The following is a 19,744-nucleotide window of genomic DNA, read 5'->3' as shown; positions in this document are numbered from 1 at the left end:
TTCTCACTTGCTCTTAAAAATGTTTATACTAAATTATTCCCAGCTTGTTGTCATCAAGAAATTAACTTTATTACCCTGCTTTACTGTGAATGATAAATGCTTGTTGTAAGCCTGAGAATTCTAAATTCAAAATACATTTATTTTGTGGTTACTATTTTTTTTGAAAATTTTTGTCCATATACTTAATTTTATTATTAAATTCTAATATATCTAGATATCTAGAAATATCAACAGAAAACAACTTAAACTTAAAAAACAGTATTAATCAGGACATTACCAAAGATTGAATTTTGATAGGAAAAAAATAATTAAAAAAGGTTTTTTTTACATTTTGTATTGAGACCATTGTGAATTACAAGTCTTTCACTGTTTTATTCCAGGCGTTTAGTGACAGTGAATTAAGGCCATTCCCACTACCAGTGTTGACCTCTCTCCACCATAGTCCCAAGCATGCATACCTTTCCCCTCTTAAGCCCCTGGACTACTACTGTAACAGGTTCATTTTGTGTTTAGCTTGTTATAGTTTGGGTCTTTTGATTGTATGGTCATTGACTTTGACTTGGGTATTTAGATCTGACTTTTTTTTTTCTTTTCCACTTAATGCTCCTGAGTCCACTTGGCCCCTGGGTCCCATCCACTTTTTTTTTCTTTTCTTATAAAAATAGTTTTTTTGGGTCAGGGTGATAGTACAGCAGGTAGAGCATTTGCTTGCATGCAGCTGACCTGAGTTTGGTGCCTGGCACCCATTATGGTCCTCTGAGCGTCAGCAGAAATAATCCTTGAGTGAGGAAGCCAGGAGCAAGCCCTGAAGACAGCCAGGCATGACCAAAAGCAAGCTTTGCCTTCAGGAGGCCTGGGATTTGGTCCTCCATGTCACCAAGTACAAGCTAGCAATAGCCCCTGAGAACCAGAGTGTGGCCTAAAACAAAAACTTTAAGACAGACTCTAATAAAAGTAAATACAAGAAACCAGATATTAATAAGTCATGTAATAGTTCTAAGGTTTAAGGAGTGTCTGTCCATTCCATAATGCAAGAGCTTAATACTTCAATAGGTTTTTCTTTAACTTCTATTCATTTGAAATCTTTAAAAATCAACAAAGACAAAAAAACCCAAAAAAACAAACAAACAAACAAAAAAAAACAAGGATATTCGGTAGAACAGAATGCAGATAGCTTCAAAGACTAAGCTGGGTTCAAGTCTTTGCCACCATGTATTGTCCTCCGAGTCTGCCAAGGTTCATTACTGAGCAAAGCCTGGAAAAGCCCTGGTCTGCCTGTGGCATTGAGATTGGCCTTGCAGTTGGCCAATCCAAGTTCAATCTCCAGCACCACCTAGAACTTCTGAGCCCTGTATGGCTCTGAGGACAAAGCTAGAAATAAGCCCAGAACACCTTCATATGTGAACCCCCCAAATCTTCAAGACATCCATGCCATCCTTATGCCATTATAGTGTAAAATAAAAATAATATACCTAAAAAAACTTCCTTTATATATCTCATGCAAGGCAAGTATCAGGTTCCTCCAGTCTTTTCTTCTAATTCCTCTTGGGACAGTTTAGAAAACCAAGGTTAGGTTATCTCTTTACCCCCAAACACTAGGAAAAACACAAAAGGTACCTATTTCAACAGTCCCAACGAAGTCTACACCTTTCTTTTTCATCCTATCCAATGTATCAACACCTCTAGGATGATAGGTATTGGTAGTCATTGCAAACACCCTACCTGCTGTACTGCTGCTCTGGCCCCTATTGAAACTTTTAAAATAAAATTCATGACTTTTTTCCAGGAAATTTCTGAGATTCAGCATTAGGAATGCTGCCTCGAGTACAGTCGGTAGGGCGTTTGTCTTGCACAAGGCTGCCTGGGTTCCAACCCTGGCATCCCATATTGTTCCCCAAAAACTTTCAGGAGTGACCCGAGCACACAGCCAGAAGTAACCCCTGTGCACCAATAAGCATGCCCCCCCCCCCCAAAGTGCTGCTTTGCACCTGTGAAGTCCTGCACTGGCCAAAGACGGGGCGGGTATACAGGGGAGATGCGTTTTTATTTTAAGGCCATGCCTGCCAGTGCTCCGAGGCCACTACTCTGTGCCTCATTAAGGAAAACGCTTGTTGGTGCTTGGGAGAACCCACACAGTACCAGATAGCAACCCTGGGTCTTTGAGCTAACTCTTTGATCAAAAACATTTGTTTAATTAAACCACCATGATTAACGAAGTTATTCATAGTTGCATTTTAGACAATCTATGTTCCAGCACCAGTCCTACCAGTGTCTTTTTCCAATGATCATTGTCTTCTTCCATCCATCAGCGTTCTCATGGAATGTTTTGTTTTGTCTTTTTGTTTTTGGGTCACACTCGGCACTGCTCAGGGGTTACTCTTGGCTCTATGCTCAGAAATCGCTCCTAGCAGGCTCGGGGGACCATGTGGGATGCTGGGATTCGAACCACCGACCTTCTGCATGCAAGGCAAACGCCCTACCTTCATGCTATCTCTCGGGCCCCATCAGGGAATATTTTTTAAAGTTAAAATTTAAATGGTCTTTTTGGGTCACCTCCAGAGATGCTTAGGGCTAACTTCTGGCTCTGCACTCAGGAATTACTGCTGGTGGTGCTTTGGAAGACATATGGAATGATGGGGATCGAACCCGTCGCTGCATGCGAGGCAAACACCCTATCTGCTCTACTTTTGCTACCGTGTGAAACTTTAATGTTTTTCATACATTTTAATTAATTAATTACATAATTAAAACTACAACTCAAAATAAATGTTCACTATGAAAAAGATTTATACAGATGACATTTTGACTGCACTAAATCTTTTATTTTTACATGAAAATTGGCCATGCTTGCATGCAATCTTTATTTTTATTTTTTCAAATCACCAATGTTTTAGAAGTTTTACCACTATTGGGGCCGAAGTGATAGTACAGTGGGTAGGTACCTGCCACCTCATATGGTTCCCCCAAATCCACCAGGTGATTCCTGTGTAGAGCCAGGAATAAATCCTGAACAGATGGATGTGGCCTCAGGCGCAAAATACATAAATAAAACTCCATTCTAGATGAGTATCAATAGGGTATCAACCCTAAGAATCAATCCCAGTCATTGCTCTAGTAAAACACCTTGAAATTCAATGCATTTCTTCTAAAATGTCAGAATAACATTCAGTATGCCAGAAAACTGGCCTGGAAAAAAAAAAAACACAATTGTCTTTAAAATTAAGTAAGGTCAAATTACCACATAAGGTAAATGCAAATGCATATTACCAGGACATAATGTTTCATACTTAATGAAAATTAGAAACTAGCTCTGAGTCACAATGAAAATAAGTTTTCAGGTAGAGTTCTCATTATTAAAGGAACTGCCAATTTGGGCATAAAATCAGTTTTATTTCACCTTCTCTAATAAAAACATCAAGACTTGTTTGTACTGTGGTATATGCTTAATCAGGTCTTGGACATGAGAACCAAGTTAAGTCTCATGAAGCCTTACATTATAGCAGATAAGAGTATTTTGGAGGAGCCAAGGGAACTAGCTTTAAGGGCCTGAGTATGTGCTCTGCAGGCATTCTGGAATCTTGACTTCAATCTAAGGAGCTGCAGGGTCCCCAAGCATGGAGCCAGTAGGCGACCTAGCACTGCCTGGTGTGGCCCCAGAGCTGAAACACAGATCCCCCACCCCAACACACAATTTTTTTCTTGGCTTTTAACAAGTAGTAAATTAGGACAATGAAAAAGTGTTAATATAAAAATGCCAAAACTGACAAATGTCTGGAAATTAGATTTTAAAACAATATTGAATTTGTACGACAAATGATGTATATAAATCAGGCAGTTTTATTATTTATTTATTTATATATTTATTTATTTATATATTTATTTATTTATTATGACTATTAAATTTTCAGCTGATGCTCTTAAATTGGTAATGCACATCACAACTTTTATGCATACACATTGAAGTGGCAATTTAATATCTATTAAAAATATGTGGGAAGTAGCTCTGGGTTAAAAAAACAACCACCAAAAAGTACCTTTACTGTTTTTATATTTGGGAATGAATTAGATTTTTCTCATATTCTGATACTACTATAAAAATGTGCTATACATTTGAGAACATTATTAATGATACAGGAAAAAGTAAATAAATTCCCTTGATTCCCTTAATAACTATTAAGTTTATTTCACTAGGGCCTGAAGATTGTTAGTGCTAACATGGTGAGCAAAACACAATTTTTTGAAGAGCGAATGGTACTTCAGAAATGGTTTGTGGCATTTTCTGGCCTCTCCTAGATATTTGAAAATCAAATATATAGAGGCCAAAGAAGTGGCGCAAGGGGTAAGGCATCTGCCTTGCCCGCTCTAGCCTAGGACGTCCCATATGGTCTCCCAAGCCAGGAACAATTTCTGAGCGCAGAGCCAGGAGTGATCCCTGAGCGTCGCTGAGTGTGCCCCCCACCCCAAATCAAATATATACTAGGTCTAAAACTGACATTTTAGTCATATCCTTAGGTGACTTAAAAAAAAAAAACTTTATTGATTGGTTTTTGGGCTACACCTAGCAGCACTCAGATTATTCCTGGCTCTGCACTCTGAAATCATCCCTAGGAGGTTGGGGGACCATATAGGATGCTAGGATTTCAACTGGGTCCTTCCTGAGTCAGCTGCATGCAAGTCAAATGTCCTATCACTGTGCTATCTCTCTGCCCCACCAAAGTTTAATACTTTAATCCTACTGTCAACAAGACTGTCAAACCCCCCCCCCCCAAACTGGCCAGCTTGGGCACCTCCTGAAGATGAGCCCTCTTAGGTGACTTATGCAGTTTGAAAATGACCTAAGTGGAAGATACTTTTTACTTGGCTGCATTCTTAAAATTTTTATTTGAGTAGTCTTTTAAATATCAAATTTAAGTTTTCTTTTAAAATAAAAGCACTATTAATCTATTTTGTGAGCATTAATGCAGCAGGCAACGAGATTGCACATTAATGGATATGTACTTGGCTTTTCCCCAAGTCAGAAATCTTTTTTAATTCTCTTAATGCAATTGTAACTGCAGCTAAACAATTACCTTAGATTTATATAAAGGGGGCTGGAGCGATTAGCACAGTGGGCAGGACATTTGCTTGCATGTGTCCGGCCCTGCTTTGATCCCCAGCCTCGCATATGGTACTACAAGCCTGCCAAAATAATTTCTGAGAGTAGAGGAGAAATCTGAGCACCGTTTGGTGTGGCCCAAAGACCAAAAAAAGCAATTAAAATTTTTTTAGATAAAGGGGCTGGAATGACAGTACAGCAGGTAGGGCACTTGTCTTGTGTATGACTGACCCAGCTTTGATCCCTGACATCCTGTATTGGCCCCCAAGCACTACCAGGAGTGAACCCTGAGCAAAGAACCAGGAGTAAGTCCTGATCAGCAGCAGGTGCGGACCAAACAACCAAAAATTTAAAAACTCCTATTTCCTTTGAATGTAATGTTAAAATACACAAATCTGGTAAATATGCACCTATGACTTTCTACTTGTTTCATGTTTTAATTTCTAAGGAAATGAATTTCCTTCTGTGCGTTTACTTTGCAACGATACAGTAGACATCTGAGTAAACACTTGACTCACAAAACCTATTTTAAACAGGCAATGCTTTAGTACTTGACTTTGGATGACCTATTCCTCAGTGTCAGTTCCAGAAAGGGGCTGGTTATCAACATTTTAAAAGTTGAAGAGTCCTTTCAGACAATAGCAATTCTGACAATTATTTAGCTTCTGCTAGAACATTTGAACTATTTTTCCTTGTAGTATTTATTGTGGGACAAGAGTAGCTCATTATATAGTTAGAAAACATCTCTCCCAGCTGATTTGAAATGCCCTTTTTAACTCTTTCGTCTATCTGAAGACAGCTATTGTGTCCTGTAAGCTTTCTCTCTCCAGGGTCTATACAGTATCTTAACCATGTGATTCATTCTTCCCATATAGAACACCTTTGAAAACAATGGTGTGCCTTACTATTGTTAATTAACAATTAAGTTTGATGAAATAGAGCAATTAACTTACTTGCCCAAGACCATCCTTACCTTATACAGCCAGCCTCTCCTTAGATTTTTCACGAAGTGGAAACTTTACAATGCAAATCATTTAAAAATCTTAATTAACTGTTATATCAATTTCACACTCAAGCCTTTATAGGTCCTAATACTTAATTCAGTCATATAACTGTACTTACCTAAGTCTGAATCTAAAGAGATACCTACCGTGTTTTCAAAGCTTATTTTCTACTGCTATGTGTTCCTATTTAATGGGCTTTACTTTACATAACATTTTAAATTTAATGTGAAACAGGGCTGCTAAAAACCTATTTCACAACACTGAAGATACGTAAAACTATGTAAGTAAAACACCGTATAGCTTGCCAATTAGAAAATATGCCACATCATCTGCCGCCCCCCACCCCCCACCCCATGGCTTGCTCTTAAAACCCAGCAGACTAGCTACTTTGTTCTGAGCATTAATTTGTTTTGGTTTGGGGCTCCGCCCAGGGGTACTTGAGAGTAACTGGAGGCCCAATGCTCAGGCATCACTCCTGGTAGTGCTGGGGACTGAACTAGGGTTGGCAATATGCTAGACAAGGGCTTTATGCTGTGTACACTTGTTAAAGGATCTTTTTTTTTTTTTTTTTTGTGGTTTTTGGGTCACACCTGGCAGTGCTCAGGGGTTTTTCCTGGCTCCGTGCTCAGAAATTGCTCCTGGCATGCACGGGGGACCATATGGGACGCCGAGATTCGAACCGATGACCTTCTGCATGAAAGGTAAATGCCTTACCTCCATGCTATCTCTCCGGCCCCGGATTTTTTTTTTATTAATCTCTAGACTCTAAAAATTATACCCGACTACATTAATATCTCTGGCAGTAGAATTCAAATATCTGTTGACATACATACGAATCATTTTAAAGCTATGTTAAATTTACTATTAATTTTATCAATCAACGTGCAAAGTTATATAATTCTCTTGGTTAAATGCTTTCTATTTTATGCAATTCAACACATGAAAAATTACTGCGGTGGGTTAAAACTATCTATTTTTCTTTTACTGTGTTTGCTTTATCTTCCAGTTGGTCAGATGTTGCTGGTAGTAGCAGTAGTAATGGCTTTAACAAATCATTAGGATTTAGCCTTAAAAAACAACAACAACAAAAAAACTACCGAGTTATTCTGACATATCTTACCCTGCCAGACTGCTTGAATGGAACTAAGTAGTTAATTCTAGGTCTTCTTTAATAACTACACCCACAAACCACTACTTAAGAGAATATTCAATATGAAAATCCTCTTAGTTTACACACATGCATGTTAGGTTTCAGCAACTTATTGCAAATTTGGGGCTACTACATCAGTATACATTAAATTAGTGAATCTTCCCTTTTTGATCATGCTCAAATGCCTCAGATTTATGAGTTAGGGGACTTAATAACCTGGAAGACTGAGTTTTAAATTATAAAGAATTTAGAGAAAAAAATCTTTAAAAAAAAAAAGTAGTGTGGAAAAAAACTACAACATAAACGTGTCTTTAATATCAAATTACAGTAAAAAGTCAATTGTTTCAGTGTTCAATGATTTGTCTTTTATTTTCAAAATAAATATCAGTTTATACCATTGTCAGTTAACATGTATTTACCAAGCACCTTCTGTGACCCAAGTCAGTGGCAAAAAGAGAAAAGACCAGCTAAGTGATTGGCTTGTATAGAATAAAAACTCAAATTAACTTTGCTTTTAATTAAAATTTTTATGCCCAAAGGGAAAAGTTAGACAAAAGTTTTGAGAAATCTCTAAAAATGGAGTTTTGTCAGACACAGAATCAGAAGCAGCAGAGATTATTTGAAACCAACAGCTTAATGGACTTCCCTTTTTTCCCCCCCCAGGAAGCCAATTATAGTATTATCACAAACAGAAGGAATATAACTGTGTCACTAGTTATGGAGGTGGGAAGAGAAAACAGAGAAACCTAAGAAAGAAAATGTAAAGTAACAGTTTAGGTCAACTTCTGTACATGGAAAACCATAAGATATAAAACCAAGGAATTCAAGTGTACTATATTAAAGAGCTTATTAATATGTAGTAAAGGCTTCAGATAGAATTTTAAAACTTGGATTTGAAGTGCAGGGCATAATAATTTCTGATATTATTTATGAAAATTCAACTTCCATGCAAGAATTTTCTCATGTTAATGATTCAGGATAGAAGGAAGTCAAAAAACTGGGAGCGTGTGTTTAAAACTCACTAGATGGCAGGTAAACAAGAACTAAGACAATAAACCACTTGACATGAGCTGTCTTGTTTTACTGACTCATGTATAGAGTACCAATCATTATCATGCTTCAGCTAACATTGTTATTAAAATATTGTATTTGTAGTATTCACATCTCTTCTGTTTCTTTCCACCTATTTCTCATGATTTGTAGAAAAATTAAAACATGAAAAAGGTAATCTTTATATTGTTAAGAATTTGATTTTTGGGATTGAACTGCTTTATAGTAAATACAGTGTCTTATGATGTCTTTTTATACTACAGTAAAATCTATAATTACATGTCACTTTAATATAGAGGAGCTCTGTTGATTTAAATAAAATTATAAAGATCTTGCTATATTTTTGTCACTTTTTATATCTCAAAAAATATAGAAACTCTTAGTCATTTTACATTCCTGATACACAAACAGCAGTGTCATGTTTCACTTTCAAATGATTGGTTAATGTCAACTATCTTACTCTTCGTAGAAAAATAGGCTAAAAATAAAAAAGAAAGTGTGTTTTTGTTTTGCCTTTTTTTTTGTCTGTGGGGCCACACCAATTAATGCTCAGGTACTACTCCTGGTTCTACACTCAGGAATCACTCCTGGTAGTGGTCAGGGGGACAATATGGGTTGTCAGGGATTGAACCTTTGTCAGTCGTGTGCAAGGCAAATAAATGCCTTACCCGATACTATTGCTCCGGCCTCTAGTTCTGCTTTCTTAGTTTTATTCAGTTTTCTGTTCTTTTTAATTGACCTGTCTTTAGATGGAAAGAAAAATCTGTTAAATTGTAAATGTGAAATAGCTAAACATACTGAAAGTAAAGTCTATCCCACACTACTTTTGGCTTACCTTAGTTTTCATATTACTTCCAAGAGAGAAATTCAAAATCAAGAAATTTTTCATAAAATTTCTAACGAAAACATTTTGGCTAGATCTCAAGTTCTTGATTTCTAATCTGCCATCATCTATTTAGAAAATAATTTTGTTTTAAACTTGGTTTAAGAATGCCTACATTTTAAACCTAAAATCAAATGAAATGGTCTGGTTCCATCAAATGCCAGTTTTGGGGGGGGGGGCTCGTTTATTTAAACTGTTCAGTCACACAGCTGATATTTGTAAAGCTAGATTTCTGTTTCACATTGAAATAATTTCACAAATTCAAATCAAAGTCAACACTGCAATGAGGAGAGCTTTTCTACTTTATTACAAAGAGAAGAAGCCTTTATGTGGTCAGAAAATACAAGATTGATCTTTTTTTTTCTCTTCCTATGAAACGCTGCTGTTCAAACAGCCAGAGTGAATTGTCTCAGTTCACGTCTTTAAAGTCCCATCACATTCACTTGGGTATGGATGTCCTTGGCTGCTGAAAATCTGGCCCTTTAGTGCACAGGGCGACAAAGTCCCCTGACCAGCAGTTCCAGAATGTCCCATTTTCATATATTGCATCCATGCACACCTCCTAAAAATGAGGTACAGCAGGGCAAACATTTTCCAAAATAGATGTCATATATATAATATATACACATTCGTACATACATACCTTTATTCATGTGATGTCCAAAAATTTAAAAAAAATGTACACATTTATTACAAAATCGTAACAAAGACTGGACAGTGTTTTGCTCATTCTGGAAAGATGAAGCTCAGTAATAACACAACCCTGAAAACCAGAGATTGTGGCAATATCTTTCTTCTAAACAGTCAGATATTCATTCTTGCATTAAGCTTGGCGAAACTGCCTTTCAAAAACAGAAGAAGTAAAATGAAGGAAGCAGACCTTGCTCATCTTTCCAAATGAAATACGAGAAGGATCTTCACATAAAAATGCACAAACATTTGTTATTTTATTACCAATAGTGCTACAATGAACAATGTAAATTTTGTGGTCTAATTTTGTTGAGTCTTTTGTGGGGTTTCCTTGTTTACATTTTAGAAACTAAACGGTAAACTTCTGTCAGTATACTTGCTTGTCTTTACAGACTCGAGTCTTGTCTGCTGGCAAAAATAAATGACATGAAAATAAATGAAAAAAAAAAATCAGACCCTGCTCAAACTAGAGAAAAACAAATTACAAATTTAGTTGTTGGGCAGCACATAATTAGTAAGGCAGGACCTCAAATGGTGACCTTTGCGTAAGCCAATTGCCAGATCCTCAAGGAATTAAAACCAGGGTGCCTGAGCCACATCAGTTCTGCAGTTATGTTGAGTATTGTGCTGAGACAGCCATACCCCAAGAAAAGGGAAGTCTTTTTTTTTTAGAAGGCTTGCTGAGCAGGGTTGTAGTTGAAGGTGGATGGCAGATGAGGCCGTTCTTCTAATTTGTCATATTCCAGATGGAACTCCTATAAAACCAAATTTAAGAGTTTAGATGGATTCCTTGCCCCTTGATTTCAGATTCTTGTCAAAATATATTTTATTATAAGAACAAATAAAATACCTATGCATGAGAATGAATACAAAAACAGACAATACCTTTGCTGTCTAACTTGAATAGAGAATGCTATTATTTCTAATTAAGTACAGAATATAAAAGTTTTCATGTAAAAAGAAAAAATGTCTATTCTACGACACTCAAAATTCTATGGAGACCTTTGAAAAAATGTGAAAAACTGAAAATAACAATGACTGTATTAATAAAAGCATTAGAAATGATAGGAAACTGGACCAGTGGTATGGCCTTGCACACACCCTACCCAAGTTTGACAGCCAGCATTCCATATGATGCCCAAGCACTACCAGGAGTAACCCCTGAGTATCACCAGGCTTGGCCCAAAGATTAAAAAAAAAAATCATAGGGAATTTAAATTATCCTTCAATAAATTAAAGTCTAAATATCTAACTTTTTCCATTTGTCTTACCTCATCTATAGTTATCCTAGCATAATTGCAACATACAAAATGGTACTTGATATTTAAGTTATTTTAATGCTATTATGTCTTAAAGAAAACAATGAATTTGAAATTCCACATCTTTAGCCATCCATTTAATCAATCCAATATGCTGATTTTGTGCTTAGACAAAGATTTAGACTATAACTCTTATAATCAAACTTCAAAATAGTGTATTTTAATCAATATGCTGATTTTGTGCTTAGACAAAGATTTAGATTATAACTCTTATAAATCAAACTTCAAAATATTGTATTTTAATAACTTCAAGAATTTCATATTTTATGTAAGATTTTAAGATGGTGAAGCAATCCAGTCATTCTTCCCTTAAAGATTTTATTGTATCTTTGTATATTAAAAACTAAAAACTAAAAATAAATATAAAAATACCCTATCTTTGCATGTCCAAAGAATGTTTTGAAATTACCTGAATTCAATTAGCACCTACTATTTCCGCCTATGCTATTCAGCATGTAATGCGTATTAAAGAAAGGTAACAAGGTAACACTAGCACCATAGGTTAGCATATTTTACCTGTTCGGTACAACAATTTCTTCAGGGATATTTCTTAAAGCAGACATTTAAAAATTATAAAGTAAAACAAGTCATAATGAGAAATTTTCAGATACATTACTTAAAATGTAAGGAATATGCACAATTTATATAGTAAGGAGCAAAATTAAGATCTATGCCCATCTGACACTGAAGTTCATGTCTCTAATTAGGGTCCAAAATAAATTTATATCATTGTATCCCTACCTGAAATTAGATTTAAAAAAATCACCCCGCAAGTATATTAAGAGAAGACAAACTATTAGGATGTCAGTCAAAAAAAGTTTACAGGGCAGATAATCTGTAAGCAATAACATTTAGGATCTAGTAAATATTAAAATTATCAAAGCAATTGTCATATTCCCTCTAGCAATACTGTATAGCTCTGCCTGCCTCAAATTAGGAACTAAAACTATTTTATTACCACTTAAATTATATTTTGGCTTTTATATGAATTTGGATGTTCTCTTCTTTGGAAATAACTTTTACTCTTTTTGTTGCTGCTGTTTGTTCTATGTCACACCCTGAAGTGTTCAGGGTTACTCCTGGATCTGAACTCAGGAACTGGTAGGCTTGGAAGACTATATGAGACTGGGTCAGCTGTTGGTAAAACAAGTGTCCAACCCACTGTGCAATCACTCCAGCCCCTATACCATTCTGTTAAAATAAGCATTTTGGTTCTGAAGTATGAACAGTTATCAAGTTAAAAAGTCTATTTGTAATTGTGACAAATCACACATCTTAGTTTAAATAAAGATTTTGTTCAATTATCCTATAGTTGTTACATAGACTGGTGAACTATGTTGTAGTATTATCAGAACATAAGTTATAGTAATTGTACCAAGTCACATAATTTTATGACTATACATTAAAAACAAGTTTAAACTGTGAGAAGGGACTATTTTAATCTAACAGAAAATCTCAAAAACTATGTATGTCATACACTCACAATTTAAATTGGTTAAATCTGTCTTCTATTTTATGAAATTTTTTCTGGATTTATACTTATCAATTATTAAATCCATCAAGTTTATAATAAAGTAAATAAAAACAAATTCCCTTATTCTGTCTTTGATTAATAGCTTGTTACATGGCTATAAGTTATTACAAACATCTTTGTATAAGCTGTAGGGCAAGAAGTTTTTTTTACATATATAGATACATATATATGTTTTACATATCACCATTACTTGCTTAAATATTACCAGGCCGGGGCCGGAGATATAGCATGGAGGTAAGGCGTTTGCCTTGCATACAGAAGGACAGTGGTTGGAATCCTAGCATCTCATATGGTCCCCTGTGCCTGCCAGGAGCGATTTATGAGCGTAGAGCCAAAAGTAACCCCTGAGCACTGCCGGGTGTGACCCAAAAACCAAAAAAAACCCCAAACAAGCAAAAATAAAGTTGGTGAATAAATAATAAACACACATTTCTTTATGTTTTTGGAACAAAATACTTAAATTTTAAAAGAATTCAGATATTCCATTAAAATGACATCAAACATTAATTTTTATAATAACTTTACACAAACATCTAAATTCAGTATATCATTTTAGTTTTACTTCACAAATAGAGAATAAAATCTATTTTTATCCAAAAGGAAGACATTAAAATTGTTTAAAATATCTTCAATTATGGGACAAGTAGTGAGGTATTGCCTTGCATGCAACCAACTTGGGTTTAAGCCCCAGCACTAACTGTGTTCCCCCCCAACCCCCCTCCCCCACCCCGGCAGTGATTGCTAAGGCAAAAAAATGACCTAAGCACTGCTAGATGTGGATTCCCTACCCTCATTTTATTAAACAATACCAAGATAACAAGCTATCATAATATCAGCTAATACTACAGTTTCTTATGAGAAAGTGCAGACTATTCAAAACAAATTTTTCTTTTTACCTATGTACATTTTACAGATGAAGGCTTAGAAGTGAATATGAAATGGCATTTTAGAGTGAGATTTATGTAGCCTGATCTATGTTGATAAATGTTAAGAAATAGATGACGAATACAATTAAATTTCTAATCCATTTTCTATGAAAATATTTAAAAATTATACAAATACAACTAACAGTTGGACTGTTTGTGATCTATATCATTGGTTTGGTATGATAAAAAAAAACACTAAATCAACTTGTTTTCATCATCATGAAAACAATTTTATTGAAAAAACGTGTCAAAATACGATTCTCCAAACCCCAGCTGGAGTATTTCTGAGTACAGAATCAGGAGTAAGCCCTGAAGCACTGCTGTGTGGCATCTCAATCAAAAAATATCCCCTGTCTCACCCCATCCCCTAAAACAAAACAAAACAAAACAAAACAAAACAAAACAAAAACCCTCCAATTCCCTAGGGAATAGAGAACTAGTACAGAGGCGAATGCACTTGCCTTGTACATACCCAACCTGGGTTTCATCCCTAGGACCACATATGACATATGCTCTACTGAGCACAGCCAGGAATGATGCTTCAGCACAGAACCAGCAGTATCCCTGAGCACCGCTGGGCAATATCTAGAAACAAAACAATTTCTACCCTCCCAAAATTCCGAATTCCCAGGTCTCATTAGCGAAGCTAATAAATCTGAAACAACGAAAATATAGTACCACGATTTGTTAATTTAGTAGGATCTCCAATAATTCTGAAGCATGCTAAAGCTTGAGAATCAGAGCCCTTTATACACATAGGACTTAAACCAACAACTTAACATTTTTGCATCTTTATTAATAAACATAGTAATGAAGAGGAAATCAAATTATATCAAACTTACACATGCCAAGCACTGTACTGTTTATATGTTTAATCTTACTTAATCTCGAGATAAGTTAGAAGGTAGTATCTTAATTTTATAGGTAGGAAGATAGGAAGATACGATGAAAATTTGCGGGAGGGCAAAACAAACAGGAACAGGAATCAAATCCAAGATACAAATTATTTCTATCAGACTATATGTGTAACAGTTAATACACAAAATCTCATGTACTGCATGTGATCAATGCAACTTTCTCATAAATGATTAGATCCTGGGTCTACTTTTTAGTAAAGTTCTGTGCATTCAAGAGAACTGTTAAAATAACTAAAATACAGTCTATGGACTTGGTCTGGAAAGTAATAACATTTATAACTGAGAAGCATCACACAAAATAATAAAAATTAAGATTTAATATCATACACATTGTGTTTTGGTGCTTTTGTTTTTCCTATTTCTCAGTGTTTTAATAAAATCTTTCAATGTCAACTTTAGGATGAAAGCATTTATACTATAGTTTTTAAAACGTACTCTAATTAAAGTTGATCCAAAGAAAGCCAAAATCAACAACTATAAACCTGTCCAGCTGCCAAGAAATTTTTTATGTTTTCTGTATTTAAAACAAAAGTAACACCTTACTTTTTAAAGAATCATCCGTGGAAAAAGCATTCAGATAAACCTGGAGTCACGAAATCAAATAATGTAGGTTATATTCTCTAGTAGGGAGAGTAAGTATGTTTGTGTGCGCATATACACATACATAAACAACTGAACACAAGTGAAATATGCACTAATACTGATAAAAACTTTGTACGTGATGCTTCTGACATGAAAATCTGCACAAAGTGTTTATCAGGAGATATCCCAAACCAAACCAACTACACTTCTTCTACAGGGCTTCTTCCACTCTCAACCACTCTCCCACCTTTTTGGCATACTAGTTAGGAGCAGCACTATTATGTTTTCAATTTCCTTTTAGTATCATTTAGAAACAAAAAACTCCGGCTTTTTATTTGGGTGTTCGAAATTGACAGTTTTTATAGTATTTTTTGATGAAATTTCATGATTAATTTAAAGTAACAAAAATAGGGGGTAGAACAGCAGCAGGTAGGGCATTTGCCTTCCACGAAACTGACCCCGGTTTGAGCCCAGCACCATGTATAGTCCCCCAATCCTCACCAGGAGTGATTCCTTAGAGCAGAGCCCTGAGAACCTCTGGGTGTGGTCCATCCCCCCCAAAACAAAAAACAAACCACAAAATAAAGTAATAAAAATGTAAGACTACATGATTGGAATTGCAAGAGGATATATCTTTATTTTACAAATGAGTAAACACAGATTATTTCAAAGACTAGCAAGTCTTGTAAAAATTTACAAAATTTCTTACTAAATTCAGTCATTTTCCTAACACTAGTGAACTTTCTGGTTACTCTCCTAAAGTTTGAATCAAGACAAAGATGCTGAACTCAAAAGAATTAGCAAGTATCTGACATGTTACTGGGAGAAAAATATTGAACATATAAACAAATGATAGAAAATACTTCTTTATTAAAAAACTAAGTTTATATAACAACACATGGAAAAAAATATACCTTAGCTACTTTCCTCCAGTTAAGACAGTCAAAGAAGTAATATGTTCCCCTCTCATAAGTATTGGTTTTCATTGTTGGTTCCATGCCTGGTGCCCTGGTAATCCATACTCGTTCTTCTTTGTGGTATCTCCAATCACGATTAAAACTTCAATTATTAAGAGAAAAAGACAATTAATTCCTGTGGCTCGTATAAAACATCATCTGTATCTTGTAAAATTTTTCTCAGAAGATAATACAGTTAATTTTTTTGATTTGCCTCAAACCACATTTCTGATTCAACATATACATACTTCACTAAGAAAATTTTTATGCAAGAAAACTAAGATTTAAAAAGTTTCTGTGATGTGATTAAAACTTTTATACTATATACCATGTTCCAAAGCTTCACTCCTTTGTTAAACATTCATAAAACAGAAAAGCCTATAAATACAAACATAATCCCCAACTATTTATATTAATAAAAATAACTTTCACTTAAATTCACATAATTATAATTACTGAAAATGGACAAACCATTTTGAAAATTCTGAATAAATACACCACTGTTATTTTTATTTAAATCCACTGATCATAGAATTCTAAAATCCCAAAAGAATATCCATTGGCAATCATGCACATCATCAGTGAGAATTTATATCACTTAAGATTGGAGAGATAACAATCTCTCCAATTAAAATTATCATTTTAAAAATCTACTAATAGAATAAATTTCCAAGTAAACAAAGGTTCCTATCAATACAAGGTAATTTCTAGGCATGAACTAAGATATAAAACAGAATTACCAGTGATGAATATAAGATTGAGTGAATGAATTTATTTAATTATGAATTAAAACAAACAAGTCACAAGTGCTATTTTATAAAACTGAGGGGAAAACCAGGGCGGGGGGAACCAAATTTCAATTGGGAAATAATTTACTATTAACACAACCAATTTTACATTTTAAAGTATCTAAACTAAAGGCTATTTACAAAAATATTATTAGAAATAATTATAAAAAGTTAAATAGGTAAAAAGACCTCCAAATCATATGATAAATTCTTTTTTTTTTTTTTTTTTTGGTTTTTGGGCCACACCCGTTTGACGCTCAGGGGTTACTCCTGGCTATGTGCTCAGAAATCGCCCCTGGCTTGGGGGGACCATATGGGACGCCAGGGGATCGAACCTCGGTCCTTCCTTGGCTAGCGCTTGCAAGGCAGACACCTTACCTCCGGCGCCACCTACCCGGCCCTAATCATATGATAAATTCTGATAGAAAATTTACTCTTTAGGAAACATGATTAGCAAAGATTAATCCACTGGCAACAAAACGTTACCAAGGACCTAACGGTAAATGAGATAAAATTTATATGCTGTGAGCAGTAAGTAAAAACAAATGCTCAGAAAAAAAAACATTGAAGGGACCAGTTTCGAATGTTAATTTATTAAAAATGACCAATAGGTTTCTGGTAAGATGTAGACTGCAACATTTCTTTCTTTTCTTTTTTTTTTTTGGTTTTTTCGGGTCACACCCGGCAGTGCTCAGGGGTTATTCCTGGCTCCATGCTCAGAAATCACTCCTGGCAGGCTCGGGGGACCATATGGGATGCCGGGATTCAAACCGATGACCTTCTGCATGAAAGGCAAATGCCATACCTTCATGCTATCTCTCCGGCCCCAGACTGCAACATTTCAATAATACAATAAACACAGTATCTTTTCCATAGATTATTAATATATATTTTCTAAATGGAAAGTTCACTGTTGTTAACACAAGTGGTTCCACAATGTGTCACAGATAAGAACCATATCTTGACCTCATATTAAAAAATATTAGAGTAATCAATCCACAGGTCTAATAAATTTTATCATACAAATCTAGAGTTGAGCCTGAAATTCTTTTCTTACATATACAATAATAAAGTATAGTAATTTAGGGTTCAAGACCTAAATTAAATTTATTTTAATGTATAAAGATAATGGAAATTTTAAAATTTTAAAATTTTAAAATAAAATAAATTTATTTTAATGTATAAAGATAATGGAAAAATATGTTCAAGTATAAAATCTGCAGCAATTATTTAAAAATTAATTTTCAGATCTCCTATAATACAAAAGTGTTTGAAAAGACTTTGGACATACAGCTCTACTGCAGCTAAAAGTTGTAATACGTCCCCTCCGTTCATATAATAGAGATAGAAGAGAAGATCTTCTCCATATCGGCCAAGTTTTATTGCAGCCAGCTGAAAAAGAGAAATAAATTATTTTGAAATGTAAAAAAAATACTGAAAATATTAATAAATGCTACACTAAAATAAAAGTATAAAAGATAAAATTCCTTGTGGCAGGTAACTATTGGTGTGATTGCATTATTTTTGTGTACTAGAGGCAGTGAGGATAGGAACTAAATTAAAAAACTTAAGGAAGACCACTTGAAATTGAAAGGGTTTTTAAGTAACAAATATAATAGTGGAACATACTGCTCAAGAGACGCAATATGCAACTTACATTCATTCTAGTCACATTATTTACTATTACTAAAACCAAGCTACTTAATGCCTCTATACTTTGATTAGAAAATGTGGGCAACGACACCTAGAGTGAATACTAAGAACATAAAATTAACTACTACTATATGAAGGTGATTTATTGAGTATCTAAAACAAGCAAGATTTGTAAGAAATGTTAAATGAATCTATATGTGACAGTGATTCACAAATTAGTTGGTTATGTATTTTTAGGAAATCAGTTAATTATAAAAATTAAAAACAAGTTATTTTGTTTAAATGTATGAATAAAGAGAATTGCCTTACATTTCCCTCTGCAAAGCTGCCATAACTATCTTACAGACTATGAAATTGTTGCACTAAATATTTTTAATATTTCAATACTTAACTGTTATTTTCTGAATGCTAATTTCTCTTCATTTCATATTATACCTATTTTGATAGATGCTAAGATGAATATAAATTCCTCTAAATCACTATATCAAATTCTAATTTAAAAAGTATGGAACATTTAGGTAATTAGAGCAAAAGAGTTTTATAGTGGAGATGAAAGTTAATCATATTATCACAAAAGCTAGCTCTCTCTCTTCTCATACTTTTTACTGAGTGCCAGAGCTCTGCCTGGCTCCCAAACACCAAAACAGCTCTAGATCCTGAGCACTACCAGCTGTGGGCCCCTTTTCCCACTCGCAGCCCCCAAAATGACTTACTGAGAAATATTGAAATATCTTTATTTGCCTCAACATCAACATCCATTTAATTATACAATTAAATGGTGTAGAAACAATACTATCATTTATATGTATTTCTATCTCTCTCCTTTTTTCTTTTGGAAGTGGGCTCCCAGGTGATACTCAGAGATGCCAAGGGCCACCAGTGGGTTTTGAGTTTTAGTCAATAAGGCTAGATGGCTGAATGCCAGGACTCAAGAAGATGCTCAGGCCCTGTCAAACAAAGGACCAGGAATAGGGCCATCCATGCAGTGCTGGTCCTCTAGGGATATACCCAGGGATGTCGGGGGACCATGCTGTGATAAGCAAGGAGTGAACTGCTCCCCCTGAACTATCTCCCTGACCATACATGTACATAGCATATAACTACTTTTATTAAATTATTCATCCCTTCACAAAAGTCTCAAAGTAAAACTGTTTACATTCTTATTTTTAGATTAGAAAAATATTAAGTTACAATGAA

The 19,744-nt window shown here is 34.8% G+C and overlaps 1 protein-coding gene across 2 annotated transcripts in view; it reads right to left on the bottom strand.

Annotated features, from left to right (window-relative positions):
* Window positions 1-9,466: 9,466 nt before the first annotated feature.
* The window catches only part of CNOT2 (CCR4-NOT transcription complex subunit 2), a 112,109-nt gene continuing 101,831 nt past the window's right edge, over window positions 9,467-19,744 (bottom strand). For both annotated transcript variants that reach the window (XM_049782753.1, XM_049782754.1), the window contains exons 14-16: window positions 18,186-18,286; window positions 16,065-16,209; window positions 9,467-10,627 (exon numbers count right to left, since the gene is read on the bottom strand). In XM_049782753.1, the coding sequence (XP_049638710.1) occupies window positions 10,541-10,627; window positions 16,065-16,209; window positions 18,186-18,286 (333 nt within the window). In that variant the 3' untranslated portion in view covers window positions 9,467-10,540. The remainder of the gene's footprint in view (window positions 10,628-16,064; window positions 16,210-18,185; window positions 18,287-19,744) is intronic.

This window comes from Suncus etruscus, chromosome 11, assembly GCF_024139225.1.
Source record: "Suncus etruscus isolate mSunEtr1 chromosome 11, mSunEtr1.pri.cur, whole genome shotgun sequence".
In the NCBI taxonomy this organism is placed as follows: domain Eukaryota; kingdom Metazoa; phylum Chordata; class Mammalia; order Eulipotyphla; family Soricidae; genus Suncus; species Suncus etruscus.
This window is presented reverse-complemented; position numbering and strand designations above follow the sequence as displayed.